Raw genomic sequence first — 17,402 nt, forward strand, 5'->3', positions numbered from 1 at the left:
GGTATCTGAGACATTTATAATCTTCCATTTAGATACCTGGCAAAACTCCCAGGAAATCCAAGATGAAGTGTCACATCAATGTGTCCAACGTCAATCCCCAGCTCGAGAGCATTGGTTGCAGCAATGCCCCGAAGTTTCCCCCCAAATAGATCATTTTCTATACATCTTCTATCCTAAAGACCCAAAACATCATAAATTCGAGTTGTCAACAAAGGACAGAGTAACCCATTGCACCAGAGACATCACCACCGGAAAACATTAGGAATCAGACAGATAATAGAAGAATTGAGGTGGAAAATTTTTTCAATTACAGATCCTTCAAAAAATGGAATCGATGGCATGCTTTAATTAGGCAGACAGCCAAACAAAACTATCACATAACAGTCCCAAAATAAATTAATTAGGATTAGCCCAACATGTTTCACCTCTAACCAATATCTCTACCTTATAATGATGAAGAGGTATTATTGGTCAGGGGGTAGGATCTCGGATCATAACGTTAAGAAATGATAAAATGGATAATACTTGTACTTCAAAACAAGAATTTCAATATCCTTCTCCTGGAATAGGTGGTGTGGCCTATTAGGCCCACTAGACCATTAGCCCACTAAGGGTTCCTTCTCTTAGTCCCACATGGGATAAATTACTCAGACTCTCTCTCAGCCCTATAAAAGGGCATGTATCCCTTCCTTTCAAATTAACCAAAATCAATCCCTCTTCTTCTTTCTTCATGGTATCAGAGCTGAAATATAATGTAGACAGAGACAAAGGCTGGCCAGAGGACGCCAAGAAGGGGGACAAGGACTGCAAGGAGAAGGGATGGACGAGGACGCAAAGGCGAATCCCGACGAGGAAGCCGGCATCGAGACTAGGGTGGAGAGGAGATGAGGCGACGAGGAGGAGTCCTAACCTGGGAGCGGCAGCGGGCTTAGATCGCTGGAGGCGGAGCGGCGTGGATCGATAGGGGCGGTGGGCCGGAGATCTCCGGCGGTTGAAATGTTTGAACCAAAAGCTAGGGCAGTGGAGGGGAAACCTCCACCACCCTTAAAGATGAACGATTGCAGGAACCTACATTTTGGTTAATTTGAAAGAAAGGGATACGTGCCCTTTTATAGGGCTGAGAGAGAGTCTGAGTAATTTATGCCATGTGGGACTAAGAGAAGGAACCCTTAGTGGGCTAATGGTCTAGTGGGCCTAATAGGTCACACCACCTATTTCCTAACAAGAGAAATTAGCTCTAATTGATCACTGTTTGGATCATGATTTCTGTTAGCAGAGATAACGTCAAACACAAAATAACATCTCTTTTTCCTTTTTTTACAGTCATACTCAAAAGTCTTTGTAATTGTATATATGTCCATTTTGTTTTTTTGACCGTTCAAACCATAACCCTTGAACGCTGTATAAATTTAGGGCTTCTCTGCCCTCGTAAGTAGAGTTCTTTTCACCTCTATTTTCCTTGTTTCCTCTCCTCTGCTGCTCACACTCGAAGCTCCCTCCATGGTGATCTAAAGCCCCTCACTGGTCTCGTGGAGGCTCGTTGGAACACTCAGATCTCTCCCTAGCCTTGGACGTTCGTCTATTTGCTTTCAATTTCCATAACCATTAATCAGTAATATAATGCTGCAAACAGGTGTAGAGAATGTATTCTTACATGGAGAACTGAATGAAGAAAAGTTTGCCAAACTACACCACAGACATAGGATAGAATTTAAGGGGTCCCAAGAATGTTGCCAGTACAAAAATATTTATGTGCTCAAATAGTCTCCCAGAGAGATTTGGCTGCTTTTCCAATACCATCAAAGTCATAGCAGCAGTACAGGCTTCAGAGGAATAACTATTTCTTGGTATATGTTATAGTTTAATGCTAACATGGAATGATAGCTAAAATATTTCAGCAGTCAGCAATTATTCGACCACTGAATTTGAAATGAAGAAGTTAAGAAAAATGGATTACTTTATGGGGAAGTAGCTCATGTTATCTCTGGTACTTTTTCTCCCTTGAAGCAAAATTATACTGCATCACATTAAAAGATTCAGTAGACCTGTGCATTTTCTAGGAAGAAAAAGTAGACCAGACATTTATCAGTGTCTTAAACAAAAATTGACTAATCCCTCCATCCCTCCATCCCTCTCTCCCTCTTCCCTCCCCCCAGACACAGAACTAAAAGGGATATGTGAATCAATCTGGACAAAAGGCATTAGGGATAACCTGAAGATCCAATTCATCTTTTTTTTAAATCAACCATTTTCATTGGACATTATCTTGTTCAACATGATGGGACGAAGCACGACACAATGGAGAGACAATTCATCACCAACAAGTTGGATAAGAACTAGTCTGGACTCCGCATCTCCAATGTGCAAATAAATTTGCATTCTTATTGTGCCTGATTTTTTCTCCCCATTGTGTAGCATACACTAGGGCTTGGGCCATCTTTTGCAGTCATTTGTGTTATTTCATTCACTATCGTTTTCTCTGACTCTGCCACTGCTCCCTCTGCCTTCCCCAGCACTCCTATTAGCTCCGCGATTGCAACCATCCACTCTGCTGGCATGAACCCTGCTGCTATGCATCCAGATCTGAGTATGTACTCATTCTTGATCATCTGCTAATTTACATCATGACCATCAACGACCCAACTACATCCACCGCCACTTTGCGATGGGGACGTCCACTCCATCAACACCAGGATTGAGTCATTGGCACTATCCTTCGACTCTCACAACTCAATTTTGTTTGAGGATTCTCATTATGATCATTTGCTTGATGTTGATGGTATTTTTCACCACTAAATCCTTGAAAACATTAGTCCATCTTTTGCTGGTGAATTATCATTTCTCAACTTCGGCAAAAAGATATGGTACACCACTAAAGAATTTCATTTGAAAGGGACAACTTGAACATTTATCTATTATCTTGCGGCTCACTCCACAAATTTGGTCCAAGGTATCCAATCTGTTATGAAATATACCAATTAATTGACTTCTATATGGGTCAATTAGGATCACTCCATGTCCCTGATCCCAATTCCAGGTATAAAATTCGTCATGGGATTGAATCTAGTACGAGTTTCTGCACAGCTAGCTCATCTATCTCGAAAGATTCTGAGCTATCAAGAGGCTCTTCATATTGTCCGGAATAAGGAGGCACCTTTGCATTCACATTGAACTAGCATCTGCAATGGCTATCCAAAATCTTGGATCTCTCATCCCGTGTGTATCTAGGGCAGGTTGTCTCATATGCTATCCCCGGCAGGTTGTCCCCAGTGTCTCATATGTATCTAGGGCATCCGCGATCTTGAAGTCGGTGCCACATGGTCATGAGACCAACAGAGATCCTCTTATTTTTAAACCATTGAAAAATGTGATCATAACATAGAGTCTTACTACAAGATGATGGTCAAGAATACTCATCAAAGCCACTTGGTGATCACTCCAGCTTCTCATGCTTCTCAAGCTACAGCACCATTCCCTGCCCTGGTCTCTCCTCCTATTACACTTTGTACTCTTCCAGGGGTACCCTAACCATCAGCCGCTCACAGACAAAAAAATAAGTCAACTCCATCACTAACTTCAGTCAAATGTGGTTGGCTCTACTTTACTGGTTCATGGAGATAAAAACTGTCATTTCATCTCTGTTGTCTTCTTGGATACAATGAATCCTAAACTCAGATGCCACAACCCAAATGGCCCTTAAATCTCATTGTGTCATCATTTACAACCCCTCCCTTAGTTCTTAAAATTATAGTACTCTATCGGGTAACCTACTTATCGTCGCCAGCATGGGGTATATCCTATTCTCCTCTCACCTTACACTCACCCATGTTCTTTATGTCTCATGTCTTACCGTTAATCTCTTTTCTCTTTGTCATCTTATTCAAAACTTGGGCTAGGACTTATCCTTCATAACTAATTCATGTTTCTATCATGATAAGGTGTTGGAGCCGACGACTATACTTTCTGAGGATGGAGGTGGTCTCTACATCCTCCATCACTCTCCTTTGATATCTGATATTAGAGATACTATCCTCTGCATTGCACAATTATCTTTGGCTTCTTCATTGTTGCACTACCATCGTTGGCTCCTTCATCGATGATTGGACCATCCTTCCCTACTCTAAATATAATGTTCTCTCGTTTGTTCATGGATGGCCTATGTACGAGTTTGTTTGTGAATCATGTTGTTTGGCAAAACATACTGGAATAATGTACCCCCCTCTGATACTTCTTCACGCTTGTCTTCTCTTTTCTGTCATTCACAGTGGTATATAAAGAGCTGCTCCCATTCCTAACACTTTGGGCACGAGATGGTTGGCAAAATTTGTTGATCAAACCACCTACTTCACGTTACAATTACTAAAGAAATCCAACCTTAGCTAAACTATCATTTTATTCCATGTCCTCATCAAAAATCAATTTGTTGCATCCCCTAGACTCTTCCACTCCAATAATGCCCACAATTACATAGACTCCAATATTTATACGTTCTTCAGTTCTCACCTATTGCTCATATAGTATTGGAGGGGTATCATTCATGAATCATCATGCGTGAACATTTCAACAAAATGGGCTCACTAAAAGACAGAGTGGTTATGTATTGTTAACTACTATGACACTGATACCCCACCAAGATGCCCCCAAATTCTACTAGGAAGAGGCCATTCTGGCGAGTACCCATCTGAGTAATTGCATCAAATCAAGGACTCTGACTTATGTTAGCCCTTTGGAAACTCTCTAGTTTGTTCCCTCCGGCGTAGTGGAAAGCTCTTCTTCTCCCTTGGGTTTTGCTTGTGTACCTCATGCTCATGATTCCTCACCTACAGTTGGGAAACTCGATCCCCATTCAGTCAAATGTATATGTCTTGGCTAATCATCTACCCATAACTGTTTCAGGGGCTATCACCCCCCATTCAATGTTTCTATCTCTACCAGCATGAAATTTGTTGAATTTGTGGCGTTCTATAGCGGTCAGAACTCTCAACGGCCAACCGATGAATCAACTTATTCACCATTTGATCCATTAAGTCTGCAATTTGACTTATAGATATTGGAATCACTGAGAAATATGGAGAAAAACTCTGGGAATGAATCTGCTGACACTTGCATACCTGATAGGCACCGTCCAACACCAAGTCTAAAACATCTACAAGAGGATACTGAGGAAGATACTCCTGATGTGTCCAAGTCGGGGTCTAGAGAGCTGAACTAACCAACTGAGGAAGGTCTTCAGAGGCCCGTTGCATTACATAAGGAGACCCCAGAGTTGCACTCAGAGACCCCTTTGTCCCATCGCCAATTATCTTTCCTATGATCATTTAAGTTATACTTAGAAGATGTTTCTGTTAGGAAATAGATGGTGTGGCCTATTAGGCCCACTAGACCCTTAGCCCACTAAGGGTTCCTTCTCTTAGTCCCACATGGGATAAATTACTCATACTCTCTCTCTCAGTCCGATATAAGGGCATGTATCCCTTCATTTCAAGAGTAACCAAAATCAATTTCTCTTCTCTTCTCAACAGTTTCTCTACTCTGCCCGTGGGAGCCCTATTCTCCCCCCCCCTGGCAGACTCCCTGCTTTAGGAGCCCGAGCACCCCTTCCCCCGTCGCAAAGTCCCTGCTGTGGGGATAATGAAGAGGTCAAGTGGGAGTTATGGATGATATTCCTGCACTTGGGAGAGGTGGAGCTTTGGAGATTTGACAGATCTTCTTACGGGGGGTGTCCATGAGGGCATATGTGTCAGCGTGCGGATTGATAAGATAATATCAAGTGCTTCCCCCAGATGGGACTCTCTACGGGATGCCAATGGGATATCAGGCTCATACTGTACTAGCGGCCTTAGTTAGACCCTTTAGTCAACTACGTCATATAATATCAATGGGTTTGGATTATAGAGACCCCGAATGTAACAATATTAGAAGTTGACGTGGACAGGGGTCTCTCACCTCCACCTTGGATTATGCTACGATGGCCATAAGGTACATGCAGGGTGAGGGTGTCAGTGTGCCACCCCCCATCGGCATCGCCGCCTGAGGTGCGAGAGGCGAAGGCAAGGAGCTGCCCAAGAAAGGCAATTTTATCGACTGAGTGGCAGCATGGGCATACCAAAGTATTGGTGAAGTTTGTCGACATTCCACAACTGTTGGAGGCTCTGTTCATGGCAGAGAGTAAATGAAGAATCCAGCGGGACGATGACTACTAACAGAGAGGACCTCTATGAGACCAAGGCATCTTGGGCTTTTTCAACGACACAAACCTCACAAGCAGATAACACACAACTGAAGGATGGCGCGCCAAATGCCTAGCCGAATACTCAACGAAAGAATATAGATTTACAAGATGAGATGGTCATCCTAGAGGGCAAGCAACCTGCTGGCCTGACCGAAGGTGCAGGACCAAGAATGGTGGGACAAACCTAGCGTGGAGCACCGAGAAGATTGCACATGGGACGACCGATCATGAAGGGGGATATTTTTGGCAAACTCATTAGTTATAGAAGAAAATGGTGGTTTGTACGGGATGAGACAGGCTCAAAGGGGTGGCTGGTAGTTGAGAAAGGAGTTTTTGTTCGTTTTGTGGAATCACGCAAGGTAGGGTCAATTATTAGAGTAGCAGGGAACAAGAGAGGAGCAGCCCACTGTTGAGAAAAACACGAAGGAGCAGAATGAGAGGACTATGAAGGGAGCAGAGGTAGTACATGAAGAGGAAGTAGATTCGAGACATGGAAACTATGATTGAAAAGGCAATAAGCTGATAAGTCCTTGGTGAAGACTTACCAATGCAAGAGGAGGCGCCAAGCTTCTGTCACTCGTGCAAACTAAGGTGCACGTGTGAGATTTTGAATAAAGAGCGGGAGTGCTATATAAGGCAGTTGAGGGGGGCTCCATCGGGCATCAAGAAAGCAGTTGCTGTTCGTTGACCGTCGAGAGGAGATACTTCTTCGCGGGAGTTGAGGAGTCCAATCCGGCCCCAGCTAATCTACCTCAATCCGGGTGTTACTTCCAGCTACTCCTCAGATTTGGTTCTTCATTCTTTCTCTTATCCCCAATCTACTGTCGGACTCTATTGAACTCTTGGATCTGAGATAGTATCGACCAAGATTTTTCGTTGTATAGTACAAGTGTTGATCGAGATATATTTTGAGAAGTTCTTCTTGAATATCATTATTCAGTACAAATAGTCAATATCCGATCAGAAGCCCATGTATGAGGCGAAAACTGAGATGGATGACTGTATAGCTGTGAATGAGTTGGTAGACAGATGCTGGGGGGAAGAAGATAGGGATTCTAGCTCTCGGATCCATACAGTAACAGATGGATAGGGATACTGGTGAGAGCAGACAAGGGGCTGATCAGGTACGCCCATGAAGTGTATTTCATGGAATGTTCGTGGGCTTTGGGATGAAAGGAGACGTGGGGTAATAAGAAGCCATCTGAAAGAATGGGGAGCCACAGTAGTATGCCTGCAGGAAACGATGTTGGAAAGTTGTGAAGAAAGAGTGTGGAGCACAGTTGGTCAAGGTTTTCTTGAGGGCTTCCTTGCAGTCAATTCAGCTGGACGATCTGGTGGCATGATAATAGCTTGGAATAAGACTGTTTGATGAAGTAGAAACCTTGTCAAGGCAAGCGACGGCAGCAGCTAAGCTAAAAAGGAGAAGTGATGATTTTGAGATGGTAATAATATCAGTGTATGGCCTGGCAAATGCAGCAAGGAGGAGTGTTTTATGGGGGGAGCTGACAGAAGTGGCTTCTAAATTCCAAGGATCGCCAATGTTGTTCGGGGGAGATTTCAATACAACACTAGAGGCTGTGGACAGGCCAGAGGACAAGGGAGGGCTAGACCCTGACTCAGCAGATTTTTGGTCATTCATAGCTAAGCAGACCTGCAAGAAATGGGGCCAGTAGACTGCGTGTACACATGGAGGAGCATGGCAGGAGGTGAAATGAAATGTAGACTGGACAGGTTTCTATGCTCAGTAGAGATGGCAGAGAAGTTTCCTAATGCCGATGTGAGATCAATACCAAGGCCGCTATCGGATCATACTCCCATCGTATGGGCGACCAATGAGGCTTTCAGGCGACCCACATATTTCAAGATGGATAAATCGTGGTTCCATGAAGAAAAGTTCAATGACGAGATAGCGAAAGCATGGACTACACTGCCAAGAGCAAGGTCAGACATAGAGACCATCCCCCAGAAATTGAAAGGATTGCGGCAACATTTGATGGGTATCGGAAACAAGTTTGGGATATCAGGAAAAAGAGGAGGAATGATGCTCTAGTCAAAGTAAAGCAATTGGATGATTTGGAAGACATCAGGAATCTAGAGGGAGAAGAGGTTCAAGAACGTAGAAGATGGCAGGGCATGGTAGCGGAGGAAGACAAGAAATTGGAGATGGATTGGAGACAGCGGTCAAGACAATTATGGCTACACGCAGGGGATGCAAACACGCGATTTTTCCATCTGGTGGCGAATGGCAGGAGACGTACAAACCAAATATTGAAAATAAAGGTGGGACAGAGGGAACGCACTGGTACACGGGCAGTGGGGCAAGCCATTACAGACCATTTCAGATCCTTCTACAAAAACGGAAAACGGAGTAGATGGAGGTGGTGCAGCAAGGGAGCAAGGAGGAAGAGGAATTGATCCAACCTTTTTCAGAAGACAAGGTCAAGGCAGCGATTAAAGGATTGAATGGGGAGGGAGTTCTAGGTCCAGATGGCATCGCGGTCTTCTTTTACAGCAAATGTTGGAATATTGTCGGTCCAGATGTGATGGCCACATTTGATGGCCTCGCTACTCTTTGTCTTGGCCGCAGAGGTCCATGCCATAAGCACAGTGAAGGCTTGTTCCAACTGGCTGCTGAAAGGTTTTTGGACGCCTAATTTCCCGGCAGGTGTTATTCATCCGCAATATGCAAATAATACCACTTTTTTCATTCAGAGGGCTGAGAGGGAGGCTAAAACCTAAGCATCTTGTTAGACCTTTTCGCGAACTGTTCGGGACTACATATTAAACGCACCAAATCAGCTTTTATTGGTTTTGGATTATCGCAAGAAGAGGAAGCCCTATGTTCTAGAGCCTTGGGGACACCTAGTGGTATGCTTCTCATAAAATATTTGGGTCTCCCATTGACAGGGGGTCATACCAATCCACAAATTTGTGTCCACTAATGGAGAAGGTAGCGCAGAAGTTGGAGGGATGGCAAACCAGAGTATTGTCGAGGGGGGCCAGATTGGTGCTACTGCAACATGTGTCACCAGCAATACCCATTTTCTACTTCATAGTGTTGAAATTACCAATGGGGCCAAGCATTGGAGGAAAGAAGGGGGATGAACCTCATACCATGGGATATCGTGTGCAGACCAGTTCACTTGCCGGGGGCTAGGAGTACTGAAATTGCAAGATCTCAACCAATCATTACTGGCCAAATGGGTATACAAACTTATGGGACAGGATACAGCTATGGTACATGGGTTTCGAAAGACATTTATGGCTCAGGCTTGGACTGGGAAGTTTGTGGAAATCTAGTCTAAGCAGCCTTCACATTATGGCAAGGGCTGAGGCACGTGTCTCTTCATGTCCGATATTTCTTCGAAGCCAAGCTAGGGGGTGGCACAGCATTCCGGTTTGGCTAGATGCATGGTCCCCTCAAGACACATTGAAGACTGAATTATCACGCCTGTTTGCCCTTGCACAGACCCCCCATGCCATAGTTAGAGAATGCTGGGTGGCACATGGACCACAAACCTGGGCAACACACTATCCGACCAAAGAATGGAAGATTATATGAGGATGCAACAAACCCTAGTATAATTGTGCCTGATGGGAGGTACATAGGATGCGTGGGAGTGGATAGGCGCAACCTTCTCTATTCGAAATGCTTATGCGGAACGGAAGGTCCTCCACACATGTTGCATCACATAGCGACAAAAGTTCCCCCTTATAGTGAATTTTTCATGTTGGATGTCTCCTCTAACGAATAGTGACAAAGGTTGTCCGGAAGACATGGCACGAAGCTTCGGCACAATGTGCTATAAGCACAAATAGTGATGAGGATAGTGCTCACCTCTATATCAATTGCCCCTTTGCACGAGCAGTGAGGATCTCTCAGCCAACCACAAGGGTGGATGTCTCCTCAAAGGAGGCGTTTTGGGACTCTATGCAATGTGGTGCACTCAGGGGGTGGGAGTGACGGGTTCGATCCTTCGTAGTGCTATGGGCACTATAGCTACATAGGAACGAAGTCATCTTCAACAAACAGGAAGCATCGTCTGACATTGTGGTACAAATAGCTGTGGGTTTAACCACTACATGGTGTTTTTTTTTTTTGAACTATAACTAGGGATGAACACCCAATGAATCGGTGAACCTCCCAATTGGACCATGGAGGCCCTATACATTCCTTTCAGTCATCTTCAAAATCTCCCTACACCTCCCGTCGCATGGGATGACCATGCGGCTATAATTCCTTCTGCTTCATGTATTGCTCCATCTGTAAAAGCCCTTCTTCCTCGGAACACCACCTCGTTTCTATGTAACCAAATGGCCCACAACACCGCTAGAGCTCGGCTCCCGTCCTTGTTTCCTCTACCCGCGCAATTCTGTGCCGAGTCCCAAAAAGCCACTTCAGATGTCACCTTCAACCTTAGAAGTGGCTGGCTGGCCCAAACCGTGCGAGCAAAGGAGCATTCAAAGAAGAGATGGTCCTCCCCGTTCATACATAGCACGCATTGTGGCGAAGCATCTGGGTATAGCCTTTTGTAAAGACTCTGGTCATTAATTTTTTCCTTGCTAGCAACCATCCAAAAAATCTTGCCTTCAATGGGACTCTTTGTCGCCATATGAACCTGTATGCACTGACTAGTGCCCTGTCATCCTCTTGCCCCCGTCGGATCATCGTATAAGCCTTTCGAACCGAGAAGGGGCCATTTGTCCACTCTCACCTGTCCTTTTCTCCATCCTCTGGTCTTAACTATAATAGGGATTGCTACATATCGATGAGCTCGGACACACACTGGTTAGATAAGGCCCCACGTATAGTCGGGTTCCACGCTCCCTCCCAGCAGTTACACACATGGGCATCTTGCTCCTGGGCAAGAGCATACAGTCTAGGGAATATCTCACAAAGAATACCCCGTGGTGACCATGCGTCTCTCCAATCGGAATGCCGTCCCATCGCCTAACTTGGCCAAGAAAAAACCTTGTACTCTTGGAAAAACCTGCCTCAGCCCTTGCCAGAATGGGGATGCTCCATGGTGTGGGCCTGCCATTCTGTCCCAATTCAGTCCCCCACCATAGATGTCACGCAATAAATGGATGACCAGATCCCCTCATGGATTCATGATTCTCTCCACCCATTTCGTTAGAAGGGCCATGTTCATACTCTGTATGTGTAGTACCCCCAGACCGCCTCTTTTGACTGGGCGACATACCTTATCCCATGCCATCATCGCATACCTTAACCACTACATGGTGTAAAAGCCCAGTTGGCCTTGTAGCCCTACATGTACTTAAACATAATATATTTTTATCTCATCCATAGTCACCAACTTTATGTGATCTCCCCCATCTTTTTGTCAAAAAAAATGTTTTTCTCCAAGATTCAGTAGAGGATATTCTGCAGAATTCGTTTGTCTTTCTCCGTTCCCTCTTGCTTCAGTGTCTGCTGTCCCTGACTGAGGCCCAAATCTGCTGAATCCACTCCTGAAATCCACTGCAATGTCCATACTCCCTAGGCGAACTGAAAAGTGAACAAGAGGTGAGAGCAATCTTCATCGGCCCTTTAGTACATTGGATATTCTTCAGAGGCCCTTGGGACCAGATTTTTTAGTGTCACTAATCGTTGCCGCCTTAACAACCAGCTGAAGAGCCTCACCTTGAGGGGAACTGTTTGTTTCAACAACCAAGCACATGTGATGCTGACCATCGGTTCCTCCACTACTTCCCTCAGATTCGCATGTAGGCATTCCTAACCAAAAAAGGTGGCCCATGCCACTCCCAGCCAGCATGTGACTCACTCTATTGGCTGAGACATTTGAGCGTTTGCTGCATCCCCATCAGTTCCTCAAACCGTCACTCCTATAAGGCCCCTATCAAGATGGGGTTCCATACTGCGTCACTGCCTTCACAGACTGTGGCCTGCAGATTTGGCGCGAGGGCAAAGAGCCTCGGGAACTTCCCCTTTAGGATACTGTTTTCTTTCTAAAATCGGAAGCCAGAGCCGTCCTCCAGTTTGGCATCAAAAAATTCTCAATGACAGGGAACAACTTTGTGCAAACCACTCCAAAAGAGAGACTCCCCATGAACTCTAGCTGAACTCCCCTCCCAATCAAGCTCGGGTCCATACCTGTCCTTCAGGACATTCAAGACCAGATCCTCCTCTACTCTCGTTACCTCTCCACCCATTGTACATACACATTTTTAAGATTTCTTTCCATTTACATCACTATTGTAACCAGGCCTCCTCAATTATTGGCCCCACTCCTTTACAAAAAAATCAAATTAATGGGCCCACTGTAGTTCACAACCCAACCAAAACAGCTGATAAAGGAAAATCCCATCACCTTAATACCAAATTAAAGTTCTATTCTCATTCAAGTTTATGTTTATAATTAGTAGGTATATATACCTATAACTCTTCCTCCAAGATAAGTGAACGGTTCACTCTAAAACCCAAACAAACTACCCTTGTACTTCAAAAATAAAGCTAAAATATATGTGAAATGAGTAAAATTTAGACAAGTGTGAAAGTGTGTGGGACTGATATACCTTTGCTGTATAGCCAGCTCGATAGACAGAGATTGAATCAATAAGATCAGGTGCCACATTTCTCAGAATTTGGCGCCTGTGAACCAAAGCAAAAATGTAGAGCCTCAAAAAAATTGACGAGATTAAAAAGAGGAGGCCATAGATCTTTTGAGAAGAAGAAACATCATACGTGTAGCAAAGAATAAGTTCGCACAGTTTTCGTGACTTGCAAAATGTAATGCACCGTAGGCCATGTTGAACCATTTCTGCTAGGAGACATGAAACCTCATATATTGGGCTACAAAATACATAATTTAAGTTTAAAATAAGTTTTTTTCACAAATGGATAAAATTATACATCATATGAATTTTAGTGACACTAAGATATCTGAATTTCAGTCTTGACTAGCCAGAAATGTAATATTTCGGTAAATTGATGACGAGGACGCCAACGCATCGACATTGGACGCGTCTCCACCGTCAACCGAAGTCAACGCCGCCTCTACGGACACTCCGCCACCGTCAACCAAAGTCAACGCCGCCGCTACAGACATGCCACCACCCTCATCGGATGAAGTCAACACTCCGGCATCACGCACATCTCCACGCACGCACGCCCCTTCACGCATCATGACACGTCGCCAACGGCAGATCAACAACTGCCCCTTGACGTGACACAAAGCACGTCTTTCGTCTTTCATAACTCGTCTTTAGTTTTTCGTCGTTAAGTTGTATTTTCTCTTTCCTCCAAGGCCTAAATGTATAGGCCACTGTCTCAAGAAACAGTTAGGCAGTCATTATTCAAGAATCGAGTTTTTGTTTAACTCTTCTTGGAGGACTGCCCAGCCTCCCCTATCCTTTCCCCAACCCTACCGCCGCCGCCTCTGCCGCCGCCGCCATCTCGCGTCGCCGGTCTCCTTCCTCTCCCTCCCTCTTCTCTCTCTTTCTCTCCCCTTCTTGTCCCTCGCCCTTGGCAGCCCTAGGCCGCCGCCCAGGCCGCCCCAAGCTGCCGCCCAAGACAGCCCAAGGCCGCCGCCCAGGACAGCCCAAGGCTGCCGCCCAGGCCGCCCCAAGGCAGCCCAGGGCCACCGCCCAGGCCGCCCCCGGCTGCTGCCCAAGACAGCCCAAGGCTGCCGCCCAGGCCGGCCCCAGGCTGCCATCCAAGGCAGCCCAAGGCCGCCGCCCCAGGCCGCCCCATGCCGCCCTAGGCTGCCGCCCAAGGCAGCCCAAGGCTGCCGCCCAAGGCAGCCCCACGGCCGCCACCCCAGGCCGCCTAGGGCAGCCTGCCCAAGCCGCCCAAGGCCGCAGCCCCAGGTCGCCCAAGGCCGACCACTCTAGGCTGCCCAGGGCAACCACCCCAGGCCGCCCAAGGCAGCCCGCCCTAGGCTGCCCAGGGTAGCCACCCCTGGCCGCCTAAGACCGCCAATCCTTGGCCGCCCAAGGCTATCGCCCTGAGGCTGTCCAAGATCGCCATCCGCACCTGTGCCCGCGCACGATTGTCAAATCCGCGTCCCTTCGTCTGTCGCACTCTCTGCCAGGGCCGTTCAACGTCAGGAACGCCCAAACTTTCTCGTCCAGTGGGCCTCTCAACGCCCGGATTCGCCCAGCCTCGTTGCGATCAGAATTCCCCGCAGCCTCTTCACGCACTACGGTGCCGAGGTACGCCTGAACTCTTTGGTGTCGAAGTGTTCCTCGTCCAGTGTTCTGCGAGAATTCTCCATTGCCATCAGACTCGATTTGATTTGGATTTTCCAAGTTCTCTCTCTTTCGTGAGTTTCCCTCGAGACGTGAATTCGGGTATTGATTTTGGTGCCTTGGCATCATTGCGGTGGGTGAAGACAGTACTCCCGCCCTCGACGAGGATCAGAGCTGCACCACCAATATTTCATCGGTTTTAAACTCCGAATTTGGCCGTGTGGATTTCTGTGGTCTGTTTTATCCCTCCATACATACCCGTCTAGCACCCTTTACCCGTCGTTGTCATATCCACCCCCTCAGTCGCCCCTCTCAATAGCTGTCCTACATCATAAATATTTCTATCTCTAACTTCAAGTTCCTACGGTAATTACTTACAGGTTGGATTAATTATTAAGAACTGCCACATGTGTTAGAAGTCAGAAGCTGTCCATATTTGTTTTTCCCATTTTTCTAGTTTATACTCACTCTTTTATTTCACTCTATGCCAAATGTAACATAAATCTATTTTGTTACCGTTGTAAATAACTGGGATTTGAATCTTATGATCCAAACCCACTATGTACTTTATGTGGGGAGTTCATCCTATTCAATAGACATGAAGGATTTATGTTTCTGTAGCCCTAGCTATCTGTCTATCATCTTACAGCCTGAACCTCATCTGCACATTTATCCATCAAAGTTAATGGTGCACCAAGGAAGTCAGAGCTTTTGACATGGTATCAGAGTCTTCTACTGGCGTCATCTCTCTTATCTACCTAACTCAGTGAACTTCACCCTGTTTGGTTCTGCCGCTATGACCTGCTCACCTTCTTCTTTAATTTTACACTCGTAGCTCTGGATTGAGCACCAAAATGCCTCTTCAGAATTCACTTTCACCATTAATATCTCTTGGCTCAGCCAAATCGTGCGAGTAAAAGGGCACACAAAAAATAGGTGTTAGCAGTCTGCTTCCCCTCTTGAGCATAATACACATGCCAATGATGTATCTCTTATCTGAATAAAGCCTTTTGCGAAAGGCCTGCATCATTAGCCTTCCCGTAACAGAAGCCAGCCAAAAATTCATAGCTTCAGTAGGACATTTTGTCGCCATATGAACCTACATGCCTGGATGATTGTAAAGTCCTCTTGCATCTCACAGATCCCCATGTAAGCCTTTTGGACTGAAAAAGAGCTGCTGATTCATTCCAGCAATCTTGTTTGCTGCACCTTTACCTTTCTATCAGTTATCCAATAGTTGTGAGCCACATTTTTACTACTTTACAAGTTATTTATCCTTTAGTTGTGAGCCACATCTATCAGTTTGCTGCTGAACCGTTACCTCTACTATTTTGTCATTTTGTAAGTCATTTACTCTCACAAGTGAGAATAAATGATTTTAACATCTCATGTGAGTGGTCACTTATTCTCTCACATGGAGAATAAGTGACTCATTTCTGATTGATTGTTGACCAACCAATGTAAGGAGACCCAGTACTTAAACTAGGCAACCCTAATTTAAAAGTTAAGTCGTTGTTTTGAAACCCTAGTTCATTCTTAGGGGCCAACGGCTACAATGAGAGGTTCTTCTCATCACTTGTGCCGGTGATTGTGTTCATACTTTGCAAGTGCAAGATCCCCAATACTCCCAATTTGATAGGTCGACACAATGTTTTATGAAACCATCACGAGCCCGTGGCTTTGTTCCCCCTAGATCCTCTCCATAATAAGCATCTCATCATCCTGTCTAGTCGTTTTCCAATTCCTGCTGGTATCTTGAATACTGAAAGATGAAAGAAAGGGATGGTTGAAAGTACTGATTGCAACAACACCAGGTGTCCCCCCCCATCGACAACACCTTGGCTTGCCACCCCTCTAGTTGTCATTCTATCTTCTCTATAACATGGTGCCAATCTATTTTGTCACCCTCCCTCTATTCAATGGAAGGCCCAAATACTTTTTCGACAATCTCCCAATCGATGTTCCCAATGCCTCTACGCATTGACTCTCCTCTTCTTTCGGTAACCCACTGCTCAGACAAAATGATTCGGCCCAGTTCATTTGAAGACATGAAAAATATTCAAATAGATTTAGTAGACTGGTCAACCTCCTCCACGGAGCCTTCAATAAAGAAGGTGGTCTCATACGCATACTGCAGAGAAGGAATGCCATTAAGATAGTTTGTCATATGGTAGTCCCGAAAATGTCCTTGGGAGTCGTTTCAAAAAAAAATGTCCTTGGGAGCATGCTAGATTGGTACATATGGCAAGTGCATCCACTGGCAGGACAAACAGTAGTGGTGTTAGTGTGCACCATTACCTCTGGGTGTCCGTTCACTTACACAAGGTATGAATGAGAGTTAATAGATTGCTTCACCCACACAATCCATTCTTTGGGGTACCCCTCCTTTTCATAGAGGCCCGCAAAAAATCCCGATCTGTTGAGTCATAAACCATCGGGTACCTTTCACATAAATTATTGGGTACCTTTCCTTCAGCATGATGCTAATATCTCTCCCGCTGCTACTATCCAGTCCATGAATAGCTGTCCAAGTATGAATGTTGATTGAGAGCGTCCAACTAGCTCGCCAATCACATCCCTTAGCCTGTTCGCCAACAGCTTGGCAAAGATAAGGTGGATTGAATTGGACAATGAAATGGATATGAAGTCCTCCATTCTAGCGGCTCCTTGGCATTTCAGCAGAAGGAAGAGCTGTGATCAATCGATCCTTTCCATATTACTCAATCAGTAATGCAATTCTTCAAATGCAGCCATCACATCAGGCCCAAGCAGCTCCCAAAACTCGCTATAAAACAATATCATAATGTAGTATGGGCCTGGCACCCCTTCAACATGTAGTCCCCTGATTGCCACCTTGTCCTCATCCTATGAGAAAGGTCTGAACAGCTCTGCTTGGTACTCTAGAATCATCATACTTGTCCCCTTACCACTCCATTGCCACTGGTTTCTCTTTCAC

The 17,402-nt window shown here is 45.4% G+C and overlaps 1 protein-coding gene across 2 annotated transcripts in view; it reads right to left on the reverse strand.

Moving 5' to 3' along the window:
* LOC144702082 (UBQ, helicase-c and DEAD-like helicase domain-containing protein) overlaps nt 1–17,402 on the reverse strand; it is a 67,406-nt gene that overhangs the window by 25,653 nt on the left and 24,351 nt on the right. Inside the window, exons 15-17 of one of the 2 annotated variants that reach the window (XM_078573955.1) lie at nt 12,942–13,049; nt 12,773–12,848; nt 37–173 (exon numbers count right to left, since the gene is read on the reverse strand). In XM_078573955.1, coding sequence (XP_078430081.1) covers nt 37–173; nt 12,773–12,848; nt 12,942–13,049 — 321 coding nt within the window. The remainder of the gene's footprint in view (nt 1–36; nt 174–12,772; nt 12,849–12,941; nt 13,050–17,402) is intronic. The other variant, XM_078573956.1, reaches the window with a different exon arrangement.

The sequence above is a fragment of the Wolffia australiana genome, chromosome 4, assembly GCF_029677425.1.
Source record: "Wolffia australiana isolate 7733 chromosome 4, ASM2967742v1".
Lineage (NCBI taxonomy): Eukaryota > Viridiplantae > Streptophyta > Magnoliopsida > Alismatales > Araceae > Wolffia > Wolffia australiana.